The sequence below is a fragment of the Anser cygnoides genome, chromosome 15 (assembly GCF_040182565.1).
Source record: "Anser cygnoides isolate HZ-2024a breed goose chromosome 15, Taihu_goose_T2T_genome, whole genome shotgun sequence".
Classification (NCBI taxonomy): Eukaryota; Metazoa; Chordata; class Aves; order Anseriformes; family Anatidae; genus Anser; species Anser cygnoides.
The window spans coordinates 4485955-4512243 of NC_089887.1; the positions used below are offsets into that span (position 1 = coordinate 4485955).

The 26289-nt window shown below is 38.4% G+C and overlaps 1 protein-coding gene across 6 annotated transcripts in view; it reads right to left on the minus strand.

Moving 5' to 3' along the window:
• SDK1 (sidekick cell adhesion molecule 1) overlaps positions 1–26289 on the minus strand; it is a 393312-nt gene that overhangs the window by 152211 nt on the left and 214812 nt on the right. For 5 of the 6 annotated variants that reach the window (XM_048061197.2, XM_048061189.2, XM_048061203.2 and 2 more), the window contains 2 exons: positions 4801–4912; positions 3675–3865 (listed from right to left, as the gene is read on the minus strand). In XM_048061197.2, the coding sequence (XP_047917154.2) occupies positions 3675–3865; positions 4801–4912 (303 nt within the window). Of the gene's footprint in view, positions 1–3674; positions 3866–4800; positions 4913–6205; positions 6282–26289 lie in introns of those variants that run through there. The other variant, XM_048061219.2, reaches the window with a different exon arrangement.

Below are 26289 nucleotides of genomic sequence, written 5' to 3' on the forward strand. Positions count from 1 at the left end.
GGAGCACAACCATCGTGGCTTTTTCATAAGCACAATACATCAGCACAAACGTCATGGAAAAATCCTTCACTCTGCTTTCAAGACACCATTTGTAGTGTTTCTGAGTTTCCAAACAAGAACCACAAGAGCTATTGGGTCCAGAGAACTGAGCACAAGGTTTTGAGGTGGCTAGCAGCCGAAGTTGCAAGTTCAGTTCAAATCCACAAACAAGAGCAAGGCACAAAGAAGGCCCTTCTGCATCTCCAGGCTTGCTCCTGGAGAAGTACAGTGAGGGAGGAATAGCCCCACAGTTCCTCCCATAGTCCAGCCAGGTGGGCCCTCCACACTAACGTTATAACATTTCTGCTGTATTCCTGAATTCCAGAGCCCTGTGAAGCGGTATCCCTCCCACTTGATGAGAACCAGGGTAGCCTTTAAAAGAGAGAGACACCTATTATACTCCCCTGTTGTCCTATTTTCAGAAAGACATATATCCAGCTGAGATACAAAATTCTCTCTAGAAAACACCAAGATGAGAATAATATATCTACTAATATAGTTCTTTCGGGCACAAAACTGCTCCAAAAAGAAGGAAAACACTCAACTGTGATTCCACTTTATTCCAACAGTTCTTTGGATAGGCCAACAGGGCTTCAACACTCAGTTCTGGGAGATACTTCATCATACAAAGCCATTCCTTCTCTTTGTTTTCTTCCTCATTTTATTCAGATTTTACTTTCTGACTGCATCTGACTTAAAGAGCAGTATAGTTTCCATGTAGTGGAAGGGATTCATTTCTTGTTCTCTTAAGCTCCTAAAATTCATAATTTCCCAAAGAACAATCACTTAAAAAATGATGATTGCAATTTGTCGCTAACAGAACTTGCAGAACCAGAGCAAAAGAATTTAAAATTCATTCAGTCTCCAAATTGGTTTGCTCATGAGAAGATTCCTTAAATTACTTAATCTTCAAACTGTTAGTGATAAAACAAATGTGCTCTTATCTAATCTGCAACAAATCTTCCCCAAACTGTTACTCTGCCAACTGAGGAACATGTTACCCTTTAAAAATTTATAACAACTGCAGCTAATAAAACCAGAGTTTGGAACCACCTCAGTTTATCTTTGCTGGAACAATATGAAGATGTCAGAAAGCTTTCTGCCACATCCAGAAGAAAATTGTAGTGCAGCATAAGACTACAGGATATTCTTCTTGCTCATGCAGTATTATTCTACTGCATTAGATATTCAGATTTTTTCAAATGCTTGTGTGATTTTAATTTAAAAAACTAAGATGTACTCTCAGAAGTAATATTGTAGGTCACAAATAATAATTTGAACTGAACACATGCCTTTGTACTAAGTTCCACTGCCTTCTAATAAAGCTCTTTTCACCATCTGGGTACACACTCAAATTATGTTATTTCCTTTAGTTAGGAAAGTCAAGGACTGATATATTTGTAAAATAAATAATAAAATCCATGAATAACTGAATATCTGTGATATCTTTGATGCATCTTTTTACTACTACCTCTTTTCCACCTGTTAATAGCAATATTTTTTTCTATCAATCCACAAAAGCTCCTATTACCATACTATTGAGTGTCTCTATTTGATTTACCCAAATTATTTTGAAAACAAACCTCTTCTATTAACACAAATTCATTTTTCTGTTAGTCAAGACCCTTATTTAGTCCATGCTGTATTATTCTGCAGAGAACAGCTCATTATCAGGTCACTATCAACATGTACACACTGCAAGTATTTTATGCATGCAAATGGACAAGCATACTTGAGTCTCTGTGAGTACTACTCCAAGAGACTACAAGGGACACACTACAAAAAATCCTTAGGTTCGAATCTCATCTGTACTTTCCCCTAGAACCCATTCCTTGACTAATTAAACCACGTCTGAATCCATTCAAGAACTCTAAGGCTGAATATAAGTTATGCCATTAACTATTAATCCTTTGATTTGGCTTCCTGTTTTGAATTAGAGATCCATCCTGCAGCTTGAGAAACTTATAAATAAATCTATCAGGCTTTGCTGACACATTGAGTAAACACCTGCAACTGAAGTGTCTTGTTCCATCAGAAGGAAATAAAAGTAATGGGTAACCAATTTGTTTCTGCTTTCTTTCATCTGCTTGTTCTTATCTACAGACCTTTTCATAACTTCATTCCCTGACAGCCCCCTAAAACTGGATAAGAAATAAATAAAACATCTAAAAATAAGAGAAGAGATAAGCTACTAAATAAAGGCAGCAATACTATTTTAATATCATTTCCCAATGATCGCTTCTCAGTTTTATTATAACTGTATTTAAGAATCTTTTACCTTAACTGAGAGGCTGCTTTAAGTATTGTATTAGGCTGGATCTGCCACCATAGCAGCAAAATTAAACTAGTTACAATAAAATCTTATGAATAAAGGAGAGTTTAAACCAAAACCGTAAATCAGTGAAATCCGTCTCTGCTCCTTAACGGGTAGGAAAGCTGTGAGGTAATTCTAAGAAAAGGAGTATAAAGAAAAAGACTGGAACCAAACTTCATCCAGTAGGTAATAAATACAATGGAGACACAATGCTACAAATGAACCTGGAGCACAGCTTTGTAGAAAGAAGAACTGTTTACTCATTTAGCAGGAACTACTTTAAATTGCTTTAGTAGAATACAGACCATACAGCAGAGTCTTTACAATTGTATTTTCTGAAGTCTGAAAGACTGTAAAGAATTGTTGTGATGAATTCTCCCTGCAAGGCACTACAGAAATTCATGCGCACGAATGCTGATCACCGAGACCTGTATCATTGCCAAAGCAATACCCTGTCCAGGACATCTGCAGTTGCTACTGCGACTATTATATAAAAGCTAGACTTGACACAATCAGCTCTGGCTTATTGTTCTAAAACATTTCCTTTATCCTAAAAATACCAAAGAAACCTCTACACAGTGTCCAGTGAGCTCATTTGTGCTGTAATGTCAGAACACGACACACGTGGTAGCTAGGTTTCCAAACGACAACATTCCTGCTACGGCAAAATTCCAGCAGGGAGGTGATAGCGGAGAAAAAGGCCAGTCCCTCCATCAAGAAAGGGCTGAAAAGCACCAATGTCCCTTTAAAAACTAAGTCCAAAGCTTCCCTTGGAGTTGGAGGTCGGGCATGTAGCATTGATTTTAATGTTGTTTTCTTCTCCCTTTTCTTCTCTCAGTAAAGACATCTGCCTGCCTGTGTGCTCAGGAATGTCCTTGGCCCCCTGACTGGCACTTGCAACAGACAACGCACAGAAGTGCACCTAAAAGGCTTCTTTCAGAAATACAGGCACTTGACGTATTAGAACTAGATGTAAGCAAGCCGGGAGTTAATCAGGATTTAATGCAGCTAAAAGCCGAGATGTGGAAGCTACACAATAAAGATTTTACTACTGTTTCCCCAACTTCTGATTAAATTTATAGTTTCACAAGAGATTCAGAATCAGATCAGTGTTTAAAAGTATCTATTTGATGAATTTATATTCATGGGGAAGAGCTGCTGGATTAATTTGGAAGATAACCCCCTTCCACCTCTTTTGTTTTGTTCTCTGAAGAGAGGTTCAAATGTAAGGTCAATGAAATATTAAAATATCAATTTTATTTCCTACTATACCTCAGTCCAGAGCCTATTTTACTAAAAAATGCAGTGCATTGAGAATTACCTATTATAGAAAGGAAGGCATTTGCTCTTGCTGGTTCCTCTGTGCTGTCTCTCAATTTTGCTTCACAGAAGTACATCCCAACATCAGCAGAGGTTGGATTGGTGATAGTGAGTCGTCTCCCAAAACTGCTAATTCCACTGGTTATTTTTATTCCATTTCTCTTCCAAGTCATGCTTAGTCTCTCAACAGGTCTACCGAGGTTGGAAAAAAAAAAAAAAGGTAAAAGATCTTACAGAACAATCTTGCCTGCAGTTAAATACAGATTATAAAACTTCCTTTATCCCCTGCATTAGCTATTCAGAAATAAACATATATGTAACTTCCACACACTACTCAAGTGGCATTATGCAAGTACACCTAATTGATATGGCAATAGAAGTTAAGTACTAATAATTTGATTTCTTTAAGCAAAAGGAGTAAATAGTGTTATGGGAATCAGCTGCATGGGAAGTGCTTTCATTATAACTCAATTAGCAAGAAAATATTAACCATATCAAGAACATCTCTGCCCTCAGAGGATAAAGCAAATCAGTTGGTCTCCTATCATCTGAGGACCTCAACTATTCACTTCCTCTAGAATTCAATGCTATGCAAGGCTAACTAGATGGAAACAGCCACATGCACAGAACAAATGCTGTGAACCCTGTTACGGTGCATTATGAACAGTTGAGCAATAATCACTGTAAACTAACAACATCTGTAAGAAATTACTCCATAGGAGAGCCTCCCTAATTTATTTACTAGGAAGCATAGACTGTTAATTTAAACAGTATTACCTTCTGTGTCAGTATACAATACAGCTGAAATATTGTTAAACCTTAACATAATTATTTCCTTAAGATAATGTTTGCTGCTTGAACAACTATACTTCTTTTCTTTACTGTGTACGTAACAGGTAGAAAAGTAACTCACTCTACATCCTTATTTTCCCCAAAAAATCAATGTTTAATTCAGTAATGTTGGACAAATAAGATTATTCGTAAGGTTACTTTGAAGAGCAAGCGACATGCTGCATGCGGCTTCAGTCATTAAAATAACAAAAAATGAAAAGAACTTCCTATGTCCTTTCAAATAAAGGACAGGCCATTAAAATTAGTTACTTATAACCCCACTGCTTTTACAGTACCTTGCATTGGCCACACATTCCAGGGTAATTTCACCGCTCCCTGCTACGACGCTAGTATTCTGTGGAGGGATTACAATGACAGGAGCCATGGTGTCAGACGGGTCTACGGCATCTGCATGGGCAGAAAAAAAATATACTTGTGAATACTCTATACATCTGCAAACAGCAAGGACTGAAACATCTCAGGTAAAGGATCTTGTCAAGTGACACAGCTGCAAATTTCACTCTTCAGCCTCACCACCAATTTTAATCTCCTCATTAAAGGGAGATCTTCAGCAAGACCATTTTTGATGGCTTTCATTATACTGTACAAACACAGTTTCAATACACCCAGCTTGGCATCATTCAAAACACACACAGCTCACCAGAACTGCTCCCAGATGGAGTGCAGAGGCCATTCTCAAATAGAAAGCAAATAAATTAAGCATCCTAAAGGTTTTCTATTGTTGAGCACTTTTATTTTTATCAAACACTTGCTGACTTTTATTTTTAAGACCGTTTCATGTTTTGTTTAATCTTAGCACTTCCATACCATTTCAAAAGAGTCTGCCAATACTCATGTTAGTTCTTTAAAAAGATTTTACACACTGGGGAACAAATATAAAATTAACAAAGCAGCATATCACAGCAACTTCAATCCCCTTTTCTTATCAGGAAAGTAAATAACCCAAATCTGCTACTCTTTTGTGAGGCATCATACTGTAAATAATTTAGCTTATGCAACAGTCAGCAGACATTTAAAAAATGGTAAAAAGGCTGCTTGTAAATTTTCTCTGTATACATTTAGTAAGTGAATTAAAATACCCATGTATTCATAGGTACTTTGCTTCAAGCAACTCATTTGGGAAAGAAAAATTAGCTATTTTTTAGCTTGACTAAGAGAGTAATAAAAATTTCTAAAGATACAGAATCCAATAAGCGAATTATGGAGAAAAGTAATGAAAATAAAACTAAACCGATGCAAACCCAAGCCAATTCATCAAATGTTTTCTGCAAGAGAGGCTAACCCATGCCCATTAACTGTGAAGTAGAATGGGAAACTGGCAAATGCAAGGTGTGAATCCTGATATCCTCTTTTAAGATATATCCCTAAATAATAGCAAATAGATAGAAAATTCTTTGCTTATCCAATAACTGCATGCCAAAAGCCATTTCACATTCTACTTCCCTTATTAGATAGACAAAATTTTAAGTAATAGGGCTCAAAGTTCCCGAGGTCAGCAGATCTCTGAACTGTTGAATGACATAATTTTTACCTTTTGACACTCTTGTAGTTGGTAGCAAATAGTGTACTAAGGGAGATGAAAGCATATAGAACAATTTTAAAATTTCAGGAATACCACGTGCACACCTGCATAAATTCAAGCATTCAAGGACGGTGCTTAAGGAAGGGGTAAGCACATACCTATTTCTTTCCATACATGTGCTCTGTTGACCTGACACAGCACATGTATTACAGCTTGCATAGGATCTCAGAAACCAAGCTTGTAGTAGATTTTAGGTCTGTTCAGCAATATTCCTGGAAACACGACATTATCAGGTACCACATCTACTTTCTAAGAAGATTTCCATGGTGCTCTTAGAAGTACTCATGACAGTAATCTTCCAGATAGCAAATGAAAAAATATAAACCAAGCGCCAATCAGATTAGCAACTTGTTACTGATGAGAAGAAACCTCAGCATTACTGTTCACCATTATTTCTGCACAAGATGAAGGTTTACAATAGTAAACACTAAAAGATCAACAAACAAGTTGCTAATTTGGCAACAATCACCTCTTATCTCCATCTGGAAAAGAGGAAAACCACTTGTTCAGCTTATCAGCTCCCCTGAAGAATGGCTCGACCACACTAAAAACAACCAAAGAACAGAAGCCAGCTTTGTTGTAACCTCTAAGAGTTCGCCACATGGGAAAAGCTCTTTGTGCAGTGAGCTGATAAGCAGGAGAAATAAGAGAACTTTCCTCTGCCTGCAACCAGGAAAACATGAGGTTTCTTTGACTTAATTGCTAACCATAGCAAGAATCTAAACAAGGGATGTGCATTTATTTATTATTTTTTATTTTCTTTTCATACCTTCCCTGAAACAAGTCTATTAAAAGCAGTCTTTTGATAAGGATTTTGAGTGGGTGAACTAATAAAGATGTTACACTGAGAGCTCACCGAAACAGCTATCACTTGGATTCTAAGTAAAATCCTACAACGGCAGCTGCAGATATGAGCATGAATATAAAACTACATTTCGAAGTATTACCTAAACACTACCTAGACAGTATACATATTCCTGTTTCATATTCAAAGGCTGTTTAAGTTTCCCTTTGTGGCACAAAGAAACCACCACCTGCTGTAACTCAGTCCGGCCCAATCCTGCTAAATAAAACTCAACAAGGACGTTCCCACGGCTCCTCGTGCAGCTTGCAGCTTTGTTTTGTGGCTGGTCAAAATATCAAAGGAGGAATTTAGTCTTACTTTACAGTAAAAATCTCAATAGGGCTGAAACATGGGATCTGCGTGTCCACCCCATCCTTTCAGAACCTCACTCCTTGGAAGAAATCCACAGGCTGGATATTAGAGCAGCCAGGCTCCTAATCTAGATAAGGAGTAGCACTGTGATTTGGCTTCCATGATGTGATGCAGCAAATCAGACTTCAGCCTGGCTGTGGAAGGTAGAGAGCTATTTCAAACAATCAGATAATGAAAAACTACCCAGCCTTCTACGTTTCTTATCCTTCCTGTCACTAAGCCACTCCATCCCTCTCCTACTTCCCAATGTACAGCACTGACGTGATTTTACTTGACTGGTGCTACACTAAATTGCAATGCAGAATGTCACTGTTAGTAAACAGGTATTTTCTTTGAGAATCCTTTGTAGAAAACAATTGCATTTTTTCTCTTCTTCACTACTCCTTCATTTATTTATTTATTTATTTTTTACTTCATCAGACTCTTTGTTCTCTGTTTTCTAGGTCCTTGCCTCTGCTGTTTCTGCCTGCCTTTTCATCTCCTCTTCCTCTGCCTCCCTTTACTCAGGCAACTTCTCTGCCTTCATCACCGGTTATTTCCCTTCCCTCAATCCCACGGTCCCCAATAGATATTTCACATTATTAAAAGGCTGCTCAATTTCTCATGAATTCTTTATTTTAATGATTGAGCTTCAATCTCTTAGATTCATATCCATTAGTAGGAACTATTTATTAAAGACACTGAAATGTGAGAGCCGTATGGATGAATACAAGGACATAGTTATAATAAGATGAATCCACTGTTAGGGGACCGCCATTCCCACCCAAATTCCATTTTTTTTCCTGAAATAAAAGATCTTTCCTTTCTATCTGCTTTCTGAGCCCCTTCTCTCTGCTAAGAAAGCAGAGCAACATTAGGGAAAGACACTGACCCCAGAATTGCAGCCAAGGGATGCCTAACTATTAGACATAATGAGTCTGTGGGAACTTGTAGGAAGCTGCAGAGATGAGGAGGAAAGGCACTGAAGATCACTTAAGGGATGTGCTTTTAATCTGATTCTAGTCCTGAAGAAAAGACTGGACAGAAGGACTGCCACAGGCAAGAGTCCTAATCCAGATACAGAGCTTTCTCCAAGGAAGGGCTCTCTACTTTATTTCACACTACATCTATTTCAGGCACAGCACTCACAGTACTTCCAGTCTTTCCTTTGCTTCTAAACTCTCTCATCAGACTGCCTGAATTATTACTGCTATCTCTCAGGGCCCAAGAACCAAAATGCTTTCGGGACTGGCCTCAACCAATCTCTGAGGCTCAAGGCAGGGAGGAACTTACCTCGGAGCTGTTTCAGTGTTCCCACAACCAGCTGTTCATGAAGCAGTTCCTGAAATGCTGCCATTTACAGCCCAAAATATCAATGTGAACTGGCACCATATTATTTTTCCATATTAAACAACAACAAGAGAGACAAAGGAAAGTGAAAACAGAAAGAGAAGATCTGGGTTCTTGCTGTCCCTCGGAACATAAATTCCCTCAGGACTGTGCAGAACATATGGCAATTCTGCACCAAGCAGATATATTGAGGGAAGAGAAAAAAGGGTGAACACCTCTTGCATGGTCTATTTCTTTTTATCACCAGTGGCTGCGTATGACTGCACAACTGTGATCTTGGATCACACTGAACTTCCCCTTTTTCCCTTCCATCTGACCAGGAATGAAAGCTGTCCCAGGTGGTCTGTAACATTTTTTTTTTTTTTTAATACTCGTCTGCTGTAGAATTTTTAATTTGTTACTTAAATATGATAATTATGTAGACTGCCCTATCATCTCAGAAAAGTCATAATCAGTGTTTCTATCTCCCTATATACATTATCATATGAGGCTCAAGGAACTTTAAATATTACGATTTACAATTAAAAAATATCCCAGACTTTGTCAAAGCCACTTGGGTGCTTAATTTTCCCAACAGAGATGAAATCTCACTCGGGCCATATGACTGAAGATACGAAATGTTCTTTCCCCTTCAAAAATGTATAAACATCAGCTCCTTTCCCAGGTCTTACATTATGGCACACAAAGTTTATCTACATCTGTGTTTGCTGTGCAGAATATTAAGAGCATTACTTCATGGATGCTCAAATTCTTCTCAGAGATACTGTGCCAACCAGCCTTAATAAAAGGTGAGAGAAAGCGTTTATCTCTTGAAAAGAAGTAATAGCTTGAGCTCAGACCTGAGAAAAAATGGCAAGTCTTATTTTTGAGGCTGAGATTAAATTGCTTATAGGTACCAACCTGTTGATGACAACACAAACGAGGTTACCATGAGCAAGAGGAGAGAGAATTGCCTAAAGAAACACCCTCATTTACATGGCATGGGGCAGAGTCCGGAGCATGATGTCAACTGCTAGTCATTCCTACTATCAGTCTTAGTTACTACCACAATTACTTCTCAGTGTCTTCTTGTCAGTGAAGAAGGAATTTCACCGGACTCAGTTTCCAAAAATGGATTTACTTCTTTATGTTAGGAAACTTGTCGAAGGGAGAAAAACACTTTGCAGAAAAGATCACCAGTATACTAGTACACCCTCCAGCTACTGGAGGAATTAAGTGCTTCAGCAGAACTTTGAAAACAATTATAAATTAACCTGGAAGAAAAAAAATTAAAAAAAGTTTGCTATAAACTTCCTACAGACTTTCAGACTTGCATTACATGCATTAGTGCCTTCTCATTTACTATGAGCTTCGTTTACAAAATTATGGATACTTGTATTAGAAAAAAGCAGAATAGGAGATGAGTCCAATACAAATAGCAAAAATATTACATAGTAAGTAATTCAACATTATGGCATCAAGGATGTACAGTCAGCCTATGTAACATGGAATATGACAAAAAAAGGAGAAAAGACACTCACATGGCATCTCAAGGTTGCTCAAGGGGAAAAAGACCTTAAAAATACAAACTATCCAATGGAATAGATTTCACTTTTTCTGTAATGAATTAATTCCTCTTTTCAGTACAAGATGCACAACAGGAATTGGATCCCGATCAATAACAGATTAATTTCCCTTCCCCTTTGCAGTACAAGATGCACAACATGACCCGGAGCCTGATCAACAGACTAGCAAACGCTGACAACCACCTGTCAGCCCACAAGAGAATCATTACACAAACACTAAAAAAAAGGGTATTTATCAATCATAAAACTCTACCCTAAAACACTGCTTATTTGTTCCCTACTTGTTTGACTGTCTATTAACAGGTTATGCAATGAGAGAGTGTTAAGATAATGACTGTTACCATTCCATGTTCTCACTTCTTTTCTAGCAAGGATGGTATTAATTTTCAAGAAAAGGGAAATGGGTGATGTTGTTGTACACCACTGTGTACAGTACAGGTCTCTGCTTAGATCTCCAAACAAAGAAAAATAACAGATTTTCCTGCCTTGATCACATTTGTTTAGTTTGACAAATAAAATTAAAACTCCAGATGGAGTATTTTGAGACAAAAATATGTATTTATAAAATAATTAGCAATCTAATGACATGGATTTGGTATTTGAAGAGTTATTATGACTTGTCAGTACTCACAGATATCTTAAGAATTCCCAGACATGTAAATATTATTTCTTATCTTCAAACCCTTGAGAAACTGGACTCTAGACTGAAAATAGTAAATAAGCAACAACATATGAACTTAGTTTTGTGGGTCAAATTTACAGGGAAAGCGGCCTAGTTGTTTGAATCAATCTCAGCAAGGGGATTCTTATATATACAACCTTTGTCTTGATCCAGACATAAGGCATGGTAACATATGAATAAAACACCAGATATGGAAAAAGTTTACAAAACACAGTACTAGCAAAACAAGTGAACGGTCTAGGTCACTTATATTTATTGACCCAATATACTCCTGTCAATGTGACTAAGCTTTGCCCACATCAGATCAAATATGATTCATTTCCACTGCAAGTAAACAAACAATAACTGAATAATAAAATTTAAAAATTTTATTTTTTTATTTTTTAATTAAAAAAAAAACAAAAAAACAAACAAAAAACAAAAACATCACCAAAATACAGCAAGTAGATCACAGATTGAATATTAAATACATGGTGTGTGAGGGGGGATATGGTGAAGAGCTGCAGTTGCCAAAGATTTCATCAGGAACTGTTGAGAAAGCCTTGCCTAAATTCATCTTGGCTGAGTCACCCATGCCATAAAGCAGTCAAGTGTCTGAAAACCTCCACTCCTTGCTTTTTGATCCACCCCTCCTGGGACCATGTGATGCACCATACATGTTACAACAGGACTACTGATGCATTTAGCTTTAAAAACTCAAGTTCCCCAAAGATAAAGATAATTAGCCTACAAGATGTGTTTCATACAGTCAAGCTTGCAATTCTGCAAGCAGTTCAAAATGTGCGTAACATCAGGAACTTGCTGGTCGGTTTGAAGAGAAAGAAAACACATTCCTAAGTTAAGCAGACACATCATATTACAAAAACAGATTTCTAAAAGAGAAAACAGAAAAATACATTACGCAAAACTTTGGCAAGGAGATGTTTTATGCATACAAGCTTCCTGCTAGCTGTGCTGGGGGCAGAGGGCTAGAAAGCCTAGCTCCATTGCTGACATCCCACCCTGTGATCCCGTTGCTGAGCGTACCAAGGCTTGTGATAAGAACATCGAGCACTTTTAACTCCACTTTCTTGGATGGAAGGTTTCCTACAGCCCTGTTCAATCTGTTAAAAACACTCCTAATTTCCAGCTTAAACGTATTCATGACCAATGTACCCCATTTGTTCCTCTGCCAAAGCTGTCCTTTGGCTCAAATCTCTCTTTTCTCCCTCTGTGATTTTTATGTCCTAAAGTATTTATAGGCAACAATCATACTCCTTCACAGTCTTAATTTTACTTAGCTAAACAAGCCAAACTCTTCTTGCCTGACAAGTCTTAAAGGATTCATTGAAATATATACAAACAAAAGAATAGGCGCAATGGTAAAAAGAACAGCTAGCATCACACTATAAATGTTTCCAAATGTTTAAACAAATAACAGCCATGTTTGTAACAGCTTTTTTTCCCCCCTTTGTAAAGACTTCACACAGACTGCAAGAGCTGTTAGCTTTAGCCCTAGGGAAAGATTAATGGAGAACTCAACTCTATCCACAAGATGACTTATACCCTTTTGTGTGTAGATACTCCAGCAAAGAAGAGCTTTCTATATTTTATTAGATGAAACAGGCTAAAATACAGGTTGAGAAGCTTCTAAAATCTTGTAGAGGGTTTTTAGGATTTATCCCTGGGCATAACTAGAGATGGGGGCCTGCCTACAGCTGACGTGCAGCCAGCCAGCGCTGCCGCCGACCACAGCTGCCGCTGCTGGAGGAACAGTGCCGAGCCCAGGCAGAGGCAGCCCAGCCATCAGGGCGCACGGTACCAGCCTCTCCAGGTTCTCTCGCACCAGTTCTGCTCCACGGACTGGGACACGGATGGCACATGTAGCTTTCTTCTTGATTTTGCCCTTTTTCTACAGGTCATTAGTGCAGGTGATCCAGCAACTGCTATCGGTGGGCAAGCCTCTGCAAAAGACTCATTCCTCCCTCTTTTCTGCTACCTGAGGGCTACAAACCCACTTTATATTTTAGGTCTACTTTGGAAATAAATTTTCAGTGTTGTCCCATGTAGTTTTAAGGAAATTAAGCCACTGCTCAGTAACACAGCTCCCTGTGATGACTCAGCAGCTCGCTTCAAAAGCGGACCAAATTTCTGCTCCGACACTCTGAAATCCCCGTCTCACAACTCCTCGTGCACAAAAAGCAATTTGGAAGTTCAGTCTCTGTCACTGACCTGACCTTCCCCCATGCACAGTGAGGGTTTTTTTTCTGCCGAGAAACTTATCATCCAGTACATCATTAGAGCTTTCAACATTAAAAAATATAGAGCCTCAAGCTATTCTAGCTAAAGAACGCTCAGGTGGCTTTTCAATTCACCAGATAGCTTTAATACTGGCTATACAAGTGGATAGTGTGTAATCTTATTCAACGGCAGTTAAAAGGGAAAAGCAAAAAAAAAAAAAAAATCCATGGTCTAGCAGTGGAATCTATTAGCCTCAGAGTCATCTCCAAAGCGATGCGAAGAGCCACAGGTAGAGCAGAGCAGAGCAGAGGAGCCCACCGCAGCCAGCTGGCGAGCGCTGCCCCTGCAGGCAACACCCAGAACCTTTTCAGCTGCATCATCTGAAACATGCTTATGTTTAAAAAGATTTTAAAATAACTCATCGGTGGAAATGATTTTAAGAGGTTGTATATTTTTACGACGCACTTTAGCGCATCATAAGAGAAGCATCGTTTTAAATGCAAACAGACACGCACTTTTTTGGGGGGGGGCGGGGAGAGACAGCTTTGAGACAGCAATGCTTTGCTGCCCCTGTATTTCTGCAGCAGACAGCAAGAATCATGTCCTGCTGAGGACAAAAAGGAACTTCTGACCTGCTGCTTCACATACGTCAATATTTACCACTTGCTTTCTTAAGGAATGTAAATTAAGTTAATAAACCACTCATTAGTAATTGGCTGTTAAATAAACTAGAACTGTCAGTTAATCAAACAGTCCAGAAATGCAAAATTCACTGCAAAGATAAAAGCTGAGAGAAGAAATGAGGAAGGAACGCTGAACTGGGACATGGCTGTGTTACATGAACCAGAGAACTGCTGGCGTTTTAGATGCTGCAGTTCTCACCAGCAGCTTGTGGTTTACTGTCAAGCAGCAGGGAAGAAAGAGAAATGGGAGACAATAAAATGCTGCCACACTATATTTTCAAATACATCTTCACATGCGGCTTTCTCTTTTTAATATAATTTCTTAACTCCTTGCTTTGGCAAAAGACAAACGAAAGTCACACAAATGATGGTCCATTTGCTTCTTCTCATTCTCACAACAAGTTTGAACACTTCTACTCAGAAATGAAATTGTGGATGAAAAAAAAAAGACCAAAAAAAGACAAAGTAAAAAATAAAAAGATAAAAATGACAATTCTTATCTGTCCTTTACCAGACTTTAAAAAGAAGGATAAAGACAAGAATCCCCAGTGACCCTGGGGCAAAATTACTTAGGAAATGCCCCCCCCCCCCCAAATTTATTTTATGACAACAATAAGTACTATTTTTACTGGGAAGATGTAAGACTGGATGTGCTTGTAGAGAACTACAAGTATGTACAATCCATCATATGTGAATTTTTAAGATGTATTTCTTTGTAGCATCCTTTTAAGTGAACCTCATGTTGTGAAGCAGTACAATGGAAGCAGACACTTGCACATATATACTGATAATCTGACAAGCGGTCCTAATAAAGTTAAATTTAATACTAAATTTCAATTTAGTTCAGAATTTGGGTTTTCCTAGTATCAACCTAGATTCAGGAGAATGCTACTAGATACCTGGAAAATTCATGAAAATAATAAATATTATTGAATTTTAGAGATTTTCTTATACTTGGATGTCTACTGTATCTGGCTGCTTAATTAAAAATCTGGGCTCTTCCCAGATGATGAAAGAATTTAAATCTGTCCTCACTGAAAATAAGCAAAAGACAAATCTGAAAGTGTTCCACGGTTGATTTCTCCTTCACAATGAAAGCAAGGGCTTCTGCGTCAGAGACAGTTGGTGCCAGTAAATGTGTACAGGCCACCGAATTGGCTGTCATTATGTAAAAAGCATATACAAGAGTACTTATATAGATCTGAGCAAGACAGCTTAAATCCATGCAAATACATTTTTGCAGTTACTGGATAAGCAAGGTGTTGATGAAAGCTTTCTCCAGCAAATCCCCTCTAAGAACAGGGATTAAAATTTACTACATTTGAACTTCAAATAATAAAAATCGCCCAAATTTCAAAATCTGTCCTCAGATCCCAGATGCTACGGACATGGAACAATTTGTGAAGGCTTAAGAGAGCACTTCTACAGATATTTATAATGTTGAACTAAACAGGCACTTTTGTTCTTTGTTGCTGAAACTCCTATTCAAACTGAGATGCACTCGCTGAGCAGCATTTTAAGCTCAAGGTCAACTCTTGCCGCATTCTATTTATATATTTATATGTGAAACATGTTTTGGGATCCAGATTGCTACCTTGCTCCCAAAGGTCTGCTGTTTCAAAGTCTTTACATAAAAAGAGCAGATCTGAAAAACAAGAAGATACCCCACAGCCTTCTTCCAACAGCTAACTCAACCAAACATATGGAATGACTTGTCAAAATAATATTTTGAGAAATAGGTTATCAGGGGCCTCGGGTCCATTCCATATGGTCTGAAGTTCTCCACGCCCCCTGACCACATCATGCTACTTTGTCCTTTTCTTCTTAACAGAAGTAGTGTTGTTCAGGTCACAGGGATTCAGAAGCAAATAAAATTTCATTTATATGTTTAGAATACTGTAAAATGTAAAAGCAGGGCAAAATCACTCACACAGCAGAGCTCAGAATCCAAAGAAATAATATTGTACCAAAAGAAAGAATTTTTCTTCCTCTTTAAAGCACAGATGTTCTTCTAAATAAAGCGGAGGCTTTCCCTTTGCAGCCTTTGTGATTATCAATCTTTGGTTATTTTATAATATAAGGTTGCCTAAGACCTCAGCAGGGAGAAAAATACACATCGCTTTATTTCCTCTGTAGCAAGAACAAAACAACTGTGAAAGCAAAGAATGTTCCAAAAGAGCAAATAATAACCCGGCTGAAGTAAGTCTACAAACTTATTCATTCAAAAATAATTCCACAGATGGATAAGCATTTAATTTTCTGAAGTGAGAATAAAACAGCATCTCTCTTCTCAGGAAGATGGAATAAGTTTTTGTCTGCCTATTTATACACAGTACATAAATGCATGCCCAGAGAATGCTGCAAGTACTGTAAAAAGAAATCTAGGGGGAAGTTATTACTCAGGGCTCTTTGTTAGTATTTCTGCAGTATGGGTAGTGTCAGCATTGTTATAAACAAATTGTTAGTCGTACCTTGACCAGTACAAATGCTGCTTGCATTAATGTACTTATGATTTCCTTTCTGCTGCTCCCAGATAAGAGAGGAGTTTAAGAGCATGATGTCTTTTCGATCTTGCATTGACTTCTTACCCTCTCAGAAAAGCGCTGGGTCATTGTTTTCAGCTGTATGGACAGTAAACAGCCTTTTCTACAGATGACAAGGACTCATTGCTTCACTAGTGAAAAACAGAAGCTTATTTCTACAGGTTGTTCCTGTCTCCCAGCTCACCCAAAACTTTGCATTTCATGCTGCTGCTTATTTGAAATTTCTATTATCATAATATGACACTAGGATGTCACAACAGAATTACAGTTAATAAGGGAAATTAGGGAGAAGAAATGAGAGATAAAATGAGAACATGATATACTTCCTTCCTTGTCTAAGACGTGAATTTAGTTCTTTCTGACATATAAGTGACATCTATCTTGTTTTATGTTGTAAAAAGAAATAAATTCACCCCCACATTTGCAAATGTGCAGCCAGTTTCAAAAATGTCCTTAGGTTACCAGTTTGAAATTAATTGGCAATGTGTGATTAGGCAGAACACAGCGACATTGTTTAGTCTTAAGCAACCCATTTATTTGATTTGCCCTGGAAACAACAACAACAACATGATTTTACTATCTGGATTGTAACGGGCTGTGTTGTTAGTGCAAAACTGTCGAACACGAGAGCAAGTGAAACAATAAGAAAATGTTTTGGGGTGCACTTTGCAACAAAACATTGTCTCTTGCTGTCTCTCAGACACATAAAATCTCCTGAAACTTCTTATATATATGTAGGGTGAAGAATGAATCACTCTGCTTAGACGTGCACAAAATGCATTTAGATACAGATTAAAATTATATTAAAAAATATAAAATATATTATAAAAGCAGAAGCAAAGATGGGAAGAGCTAGTTGTATGCTGGCACCTGGCAACCTGAATTTTCCATAAGGGATGCCCATTAGCCTACATACCTGAGCAAGTTTTGCCTTGTTCTGCTCTGGGACTTCTGTCCAGTTTGGGAGTTTTGGTATTCTGTAAACTCAGTGCATCCACACCTATCTTCAATGAAATTAAATGCTACATGAATAAATCCCACACAGTATAAAAAGCAACTGATGACCACTCTACACAGATACTGAAAACAGTGGGTGCAACCTAATTGACCTATCTTCTCTCCCTTTCTTTCTTTCAAAAGTAATTACAAAGAAGAGATTTAGGTGTGCAAGACCATTTGGCTATTCAGGAGACAAAGAATTTTAAAACATAGACCAAACTTAAGACAATAAAATGTGTTGTATGTGGAACCACAAGATCTCTGAAAATACTCAAAATACAAGCAGCTTTTAGCAATAAACTAAATTTCCCTCTCCTGCTGCCTTCCAAAGCCTTAACCAAAAACAAAACAAAACAAAAACCCCCCACAAAACCTGAAGGGATATATAAAAATAAAAATACAACTGAAGCATTTTTGACATTTCTCTATCACTCTCAAAAATAGTAATAATCCTGAGCTATTGAAGTTGCTGAAAGAAAATAAAAATCAATGCATTTTCACTTAGTGCTTTTGAAAAGGATTACTTGGTATTTCAGCAAAATGCTTTAATGCAGCTTTGTAACAGAGCCCACCATAACTTACAAATAAAGCTCTTCACACTCCGGCATTTCACTGCGTGTTGCTGCACGCCAGCGCTCGATACCTGGAGGGGTGCATGGGCAAGGCCCAGCAGGCAGAGACACGAGGAACCCACAGCACCTCGGCTGCTGTGCTCAGGTCAGGCACAGGCACGGGGACGTGCTGCTGGGAGGAAGCAGTTGCTGGTACCAGTATCACAGCCAGGTTCTGTAATCTACTGGTACCAGTACCATGTCCGGGCTACGTAACATACAGCGTTCTGGGGCTCCACAGACAACTGCTCCATAGCACAGGGACTTTAGATGAGGATTTTATACATTTAATAAAGCAACGTTATTTCAAACAACCTGGAAATTGCCTTGGGCTGGTGTTTTCCTTGCTTACCCCTCAGCCTCAATTCAGCAAGCAACAGGGCACAAATGGAGGATGGTGTGCTTTTTGTTTTTGTTTTCAGCTTTTAACGTAAATAGAACAATTTACAAGCCTTAACTTTAGCGTGCACCCAAATGTTTGGAAGTGTTAGCTTTCAAGCCAACTGCATTCCCCATTTTTTTTGTCTGGTCATAACTTTTAGGCTTATAACTATGATCAGACTTAAAATGACCAAATAGCTGACAGACATTAAGAATCTCCTGTAAATCATTGTGAACTATGCAAAACAACCTTTGAAAGGGGTAAGTGGTTCATCTTTCCCTTAATACAGGCAGGGTGGATATAAAATTGTATATTTTACAATGAACCACAGGTATTGCCCAAAACAATTAATATTGATAACCAACGCAAAAGACATGAAAAAAAAATAATAGGATCTTGCAAACAAATCTATTTTTCTTAGCTCAAATGGGAGAACCAAAATCACCAGAAAATGCTTTAAAACAACTGGTTTAAAATGCCATTTTTTTCCCCCGTTGTTTCTGATTCCTCTCTATGCATATAAATACAGAAAATATAAAACCCAGCGAGAAGGGAAAGTGGAACATTTAAAAAAGCTGATTTAATTCTGCACTAAACCTTCATTCCTACCATTAAAAAGTACAATTTATTACCACTGGAAAGCATAAGAAGTAGAAAGTGCTCTTGAAAAATAATAACTGCTTCTACCAGCACACCAGAGACCTCTACAGAAGACGTAGGAACCATTATCTCCATTTTACATGTGGTGAAAAGGAGGCAAGGACAAACATTACTGAAACAAGGCTACAGCAGGTAGAAGTCTGACTTGTTCATTACAACCTTTCCAACATTTTAGGATATACTCAAATATATGATGGAGAACTTCTTTTCTTTCTACTCTCCAACTGGAAGAAGATGCTATACAATATCCATGGGGATCTTGCAAGCTCTGAAGCCATTTTGACATCTCATATTCCCTTTGCAGCTCTGTTCTTGGTTGAAAGATTTGTTAATGGGATATGGCAATCAAAATTAAATTCTATTGCAAATTTTCAGACAACAGTGACTGGGCAGTTATTCACAGCATCTCTGGTCAACAGCTGACAGGATGCGGAAAAAAAGACAGAGTATTCTCCCTGGTTTTATCATTGGCAATGCCAGTACAAGAATAAAACAGGCAATTTGCATTTCTCAGCATTATTGTTTCAAGCTGCCTGCAGACTCTGGCACATGTCATCACACCAATTTAAATGAGCTTCTGCTATTGGATCAAGCATTACAAATGAACGTCTAAACCCTTGCTCGTAACGTATGTTAAGGCCACTCAAACAGCAGGTTACAGTCTAGAATTAAAAATCTGCTTTCCTGCTCCTCAGTCTCTACAGTAATTTTCTGCCATGTCTTTCTTCTGTACTTTTTTGTATATATACAACATACTTCAAAATAAAAGGCCAAAATGAAGTATGAAACACTGCAGAACACAAATGTGGCAGGCGTGCAGTTCTGCCGACAGCAAGGACTTGACTTCATGGCCTACCCTGCCCTGAGACTGAGCCAGTAATGGTGCCTGGCGCAGGAGGACTGCTGTTCTCTTCTCGGACATCTGAGCCGAGTCCTTCCAAGATGCAAACTATCAGCTCTTTCCCTTCCCAGTTTTCCTACAAACAAAGCAGCAGTCAGCATCAAACACTCAAAGTTGACTCCTGGCTGCTAGTTACTTCCACGGAGCAGCTGGAGGAGCCTCAACCCCTGACAGAAACGTGGGCCAGCAGTGCCAAAAGGCCAAATTGAGGCCTGGAGCACACCAGCAGGCTCGGCAGCTTCCTCCTGGCTGTTGCTGCCTGAGGTTGAGGTCAGCTCTGATACAATACAGCTGTGTAACCTCGGATCAAAGTGCTGGAAAAACAGCTCAGCTGAGAGAGCCGCAGCAGAGCACGCTGTGAGAAGTTACACCCAGGGTCTCCACGACTTGGGAGCTGCATTTAAGCTTGGGACTTTGCCTGGGTGACCTGGTCACCAAATCTAGTGATTTTACATTTATTTTTCCAGTCTACGTCACTCATTGTAATTGATGATAGCCTACCAACCAAAGTGACAAAATGAGATGCTGGGGAAACTGCTGTTGCTTTGCTTATCTTTTGAGTGCTTCACTGTCAGCAGCTGGATGAGCACGCTGGATATAACAGTTTACATGGGTAGGGCCACCGGTATATCTGTGGTGAACTGCGTATACTAGTAGCACTACAAAGATAATTTATATGAGGGAAGTCTCCTGGGTTGAAATTCAGATTTTTCATTTGCACATTGAAATGGCTTCTGAGGATGTAACTTAGGATGAGTTGGTTTCTCCCTAATCACTCGCTTACCACAACCAAAAGTTGGAACTGGGACAAGAGTACTTAGAGAGCTTAAACGACAGATGTCATCCCATTTCTGAGAGGATGTTAAGGGATATTTGAGAAGGGATATGACTATCTCTTTAGAAAGAATGAAAAATAAATTCAATTTTCTCTCAGTAACCTTTATGAAACACAGTTTCCCATTTGTCTGTGGTGACAGATTCCTGTATTTCCCAGAGGAAAGTAATTTTCCTTGAGGAAGGGGAGGCGAAAGAGAAGATGAATCAAAATGTTTTGATTCTTTTAGTTCTTTCAAGGACCATTTTCTAAGGAAACAATTTGATGAATTCATCTGTATGACCCCTTTCCCAGGGGTCTTGTAACTACAGATGTATCCACAAGCAGGGATTAAGTCCCACAGGCCACTTAAGAAAGAAAAGAGACACAGTAAATATGGTACTAGTTAATACATTAGTCTTTGGCATATCTCTGAAGACATGATTCAGCAATCCATCAACAAACTATTCCTTCCAAGGCAGGAACATTAATATGAGTTTGATCTGGATGATCTCCAGACATCTCCAGCCATTTTTCTGACCACTGAGTATTTCTCTGACCACTGACAGAGCTCATGCTGAGCTGTCTCACTGAACATACATGTATACAGCTATATATATATATGGTCAGTTTTAGGCATTTTACTTTTTAATCAACCTGATCAATGACTATGAGAAACTGAGAGTAAGCAACACCCTGAATGTGGGGTATGCATAGAATAAGCTGTGCAGTTTCATAAGAACTCCTCCCCTCCATGAGTGCCCCTGATTTAAGGGGAAGAGATATATTATTAACCTGCAAACTTTTATAATGAAGGCTAGAATTCTCAGCCCTTCTTACAACATTACCGAAAAGGCATCCAAAGATGAAAGGGCACGTTCAGCAAAGCACAAATATATGTTAGCGTTATTTGATGATCAGCTTCAGGTTAAACCTGCCTTGAGACTGGAGATTAATAGTGATAGCTTCTTTTAATGACTGTAGAAATGCCACAGTGCCTGCCAATAACAACTTGAGCAATGAACAGGTTGCTATAGAATGTATTGTTTATGCACCACTGACTGCAATCTCTATACAGAAAATTTAATAGACCCTTTTTTCCCTCTCAGCAAGCTTATGTGGTTGGGGATTTAGAACTGCATTATTCCTTATGACCTGACTTATTTATCATGTCAATCATAGTGATGATGTGTCAAAATTATCACAATTCTGAAGCTTTCCCTTTATCATCATTTTGAGAGTGTTCTTCCTCAGCATTATAAGCACATATGACAGAAGAGACATCAGAGGCAGAGATTTCATGCATGGCTCTAACAAAATCACAGGGTTAAATAGCTACTTCTAGAGCCAAAGCACCATGGAATAACTTCTTTCATTTTTCTAATTCAGTTCCTTGTAATAGCAGCTAGACACAGCTGCAACTGTAATTAAGGAGAAAAGATGGGGAATAAAACTGCACAGAGTCAATTGCCAAAGGTCAAATTTGGATACTGGAATTTGCAGGTCCTGACCCACCTAACAGCATGCAGTTGGCCTTCTGATACCACCAGTCAGGTTTAAAATTACAACTTTTGTGATTAGCAAGACTGAAGAATTAGACAAGCACGTTACTTACTGGTGAGATTGTCCTTCCCCATCTAAACAAACAGCTTTGCCAGGGGGTCAAGGTAGGGAAAGGAAAACAATGTAGATGGAGGAGTAAGAATTTACTGAAACAGAAGTTACAGCCAAGCATGTATTCAAGGTCACAATCACGTTCGTGAAGGTGACTGGCTCAGCAGTTCAGGTGCAGCATTCCCCAGAATAGGTTTCTGAGCAAAATACTGGACTGCATCAGCACCAGGTTACTGACTCAGAGAAATTAAAGGATGAGAAATAGTTAACAACAGGAGTTCTGTCAGAGGTACAACATATATTCTTTTGGTTCAATTTTTCTAGAGCCTGAGGTCTGAAAAAGATGGAAGCCTCCTTGAAAGGGTCCGGACAGCATTCTAAATTTCATGTACCATAAGTTTCTCTCAGTCACAGAAGATTAATTCACCATTTATTCTGTAGGCTAGCAAGAACACGGAAAGCAGATAGTGTGCGCTGTCCTGGAGGAAGGAGACAGTGAAGCCCTGTTCCCTCTGGGGCTTGTAACTGTGGCTGGAACCATTTTTAAATGCAGTTACAGTCAAAGAGAGTTTTAACAAGTTTGAATGCACACCTAACATTGTTATATCCTGAAATATGGATTGTCTAACTGGTAGCCTGTGTTGCAGCATAATTTTTGCTAGAATAGCTGTCTGAAATGATACTAAACCAAGCTAACTCCAGACACATTGAAAAGTACCTGTCAAGTGCAGTTCCGGCAGCATCACCACGAAGCCTATTTGAAGTGTCCAACCTATGGATCAGCAAAAATATGTAGCTTATCGCAGACTAATAAAATAGAAATAGGCTGTTCTGTGGAAACCCTAATGGAGCTGCAGAACACTTACTGCTGAATTACAAAGTTGAGTGTGTCTCAGGGGACCCTAGAATCAATAAAAAGGAAATGACACAGCCCTCCACCAGGTAGAGTTAAGGCAGACAGGTCCACAAAATGAACTGACAACAGCCTGCAAGAACTGCTTACTTAGGAGGCATAAAGCTGTAGGAGCAGTTACTCATTGGAGGGAGTAAGCAACACCTGATGATAATTCAGAATTAACTATAAGCAAGCAATCCTAAAGCAAGCTCCTCAAAACTATTTATTCTTACAGAAGTTAAGATTTTGGTTGGAATAAAACTAAGATTTAACCATTTAATATATCTAAAGCATTTGCTGATACTTTGGTGTGGTTCCTTCAGAAAACAGATTAGAGGGTAAAGGCATTCTCACGTTGGAGATTCACTAGATTTTAAGAATCACAATCAACCCATTCTTATCTCAGGGAAATCCATCTCCCTAGGACATTTCTTTGGACATGCAGAACTGGAAACATCCAAAAATAACCAAAGCTGACCTGACACCAATTCGTCTACCACATCTGCCCACCTGTGTACTAATAAAACATTTCATGTAGTCATTATTTTAGCATCTATTAATGGGAATCTTGGAACTGCATTTCCAATCCCCACTTAAAAGATAGACTTGTCAAACGTGTACTCACAAAACAATGTTCGTTCTCATGTGCAGACACGGACCCTGGTACATAAGCCAAGATTTGTGCTGTGCCTGTGTACAGGTTTAAAACTGCACTACTAAATATAGGCATAGTGGGTCAGATCCTCAGGCAGAATATTTTGGTACAGATCCATTTCATTCGGGAGACAAATTTATTTTAGGATTTGGTGCATATCTGTATCTGTATATAAATGCACTCATGCAGACTGCATCTCACAAAGAAATGCTCTCATCCAGAAGTGAAGGAATGGTTTGCTGAATGAGTAACACCTGGCAGAAAACAAGATTTATTTGCAATGTGATTTGAGAAGAAACTGACGAGCACTGCTGCTTGTTGGAGTTTTCAGGCTAAAACCACAAGTGCATGCTTCACCAGAGAGGAATTCCCAAGGGGAAAAGCTGGTGAAGACCCAACAAGGTTGCTCCAAAAAGGGTCACGTTTGGAATGTGACAGCAGAATCATTAAAGTCAGGGCACAGTACCACAGGTCTTATGTTAAGGTATAAATCTGACTTCCAACCAAAGGTTCATGGGTTACAATGAAATAAAAATGAAGTCAAAACAGTTGAAAGGGAGATCAGACTAGATCTGCTCACTGCATTTATCTGTTCTCCTATGGACAAAAGAGTCTGAGAATCACTGTTGCAATTATATTAACTATATATATACAAACTTCATATGTGTATGTCAAACTAAAGGGTACATTCCAGAGTTCATATTATACCATTATTTTGTGGCTAAGAAAGTATCAGCCAGCTGAACAACTGAAGAAATGTGTTTTAACCTGCCCAATGGCACCACTCAAAACCCTCATTCTCTTTCTTTTCTTTTGGAGATCTTCACTAATTTGTCAACAAGCTTTAATATTGCTAAGGTAGTAACTGTAACTGTGATAGCATTAAGATCAATTTTCCTTGCTGGTGCCATGATTACCTTTCATTCATCCCCTGAGACAGCTCTCTAAGGAATAAATGTTTGCAACACAAGTTCTATTACCATACATTTGTGTTGTCTTGGTCAAAAAGAGCAGCTGGAAAATTAACTTCTAACAGACCTCAATTTTCTTTTAAAAATTGATTTTTGTAAATGAAAACTGTCGTCTCACTATTCCAATACCTTGACTGAGAACTGATAAAGTTGAAACTTCTGTCTACACCTACTTAAACAAAAAGAGGTAAAAATCAGCCAAAGTCTTACAACAATAGAATCTGTAGCATAAATTTTATGTAATTAGTTTCTTGTCATTGGAGGGTCCTCAAATGTACTTTGGTGTCTCTTGATCTATTCCTATGACACATTCCAAATTAATCACTTAAAGACTGAAGTACTTTGATGGTGTGCTCACTGCAGGATATCTCAGCAAAGTATGATGACCTGTTAGATACAGAAGGTCAAATCAGATTATTGCACATGTTCATATAGCTTCAAAATAAGAAATTTGTCATCAAAAGGAATGCCCCAATATCTCTGGAAACATTTTCAATAAACACACCTTTTAGTGTCACAATCATTTAGAGCTAGACTGAGCAACAAAAGCAAGTAGCAGGGAGGATACCAGAGCTGCCTCTCCAATTTGCAGCCCATTCCAAGTCTGCAGCGTACACTGGAACTGCACAGGGAATGCCCCTGAATGCCTGTGCTGTGGCTGCAGGTATGCCCACACCAAAGGAAACAATTATCTTTGCTCTGCCCCTGTAGTGTTCGTACGGGCAAGTAATTTGGGTCATATTCCTTAGGAATTTCCAAATAAAATATCCTCTCAATATGAGCTCAAATGACAACAAAAGTGTGGAAGTATTTCATGGGATGAAAATAATATATAGAAAATTCATGAAACCAAAAAAACTTGACATCTTCCTTAACATCACAGTCAGGCTGAATTTGGTTTCATGGTGGTTTAAACAATAGGAACCCACTTAAAAAAAAAAATGATAACATCATCTTGAGCAACTTAAATCTACAAAAGTGAAGAAATTAGCCAATCCAATTGTATGGATCATTTCTCAACGTTCCATTTAGCTTTTAATTACCCAACAGACTGTAATAGCTCCTTTGGAGCTGTTACACTCCATCGTGTCAATTTGGCGGCTACAAATGCACAGCACAGAGTCCTCAAGCTAAAAATCGTTATGAAATTATTGTTGAAAAAGATTGTTGGGCATGTGCAATAGCTAGCTTTTGAACTTCTATGTTTTACAATTTCTCTTTTTTTATAAATAGCTAGAGCAATTAGATGCTGTTATGAAGCTATTCAAAACCTCTCAGTTTTGAGATCCAAGGCATTTCTTGAGTTATAGAATTGTAAAAATTCAGTTAAATTGGTGAACTTCTGTTTGCAGTCTGTCATAGTCTCATATTTTCTCTTTACTTTTGTACACAATTTATTCAACTCATATTTTTACATAATGTTCCATCAGATAAAACACCAG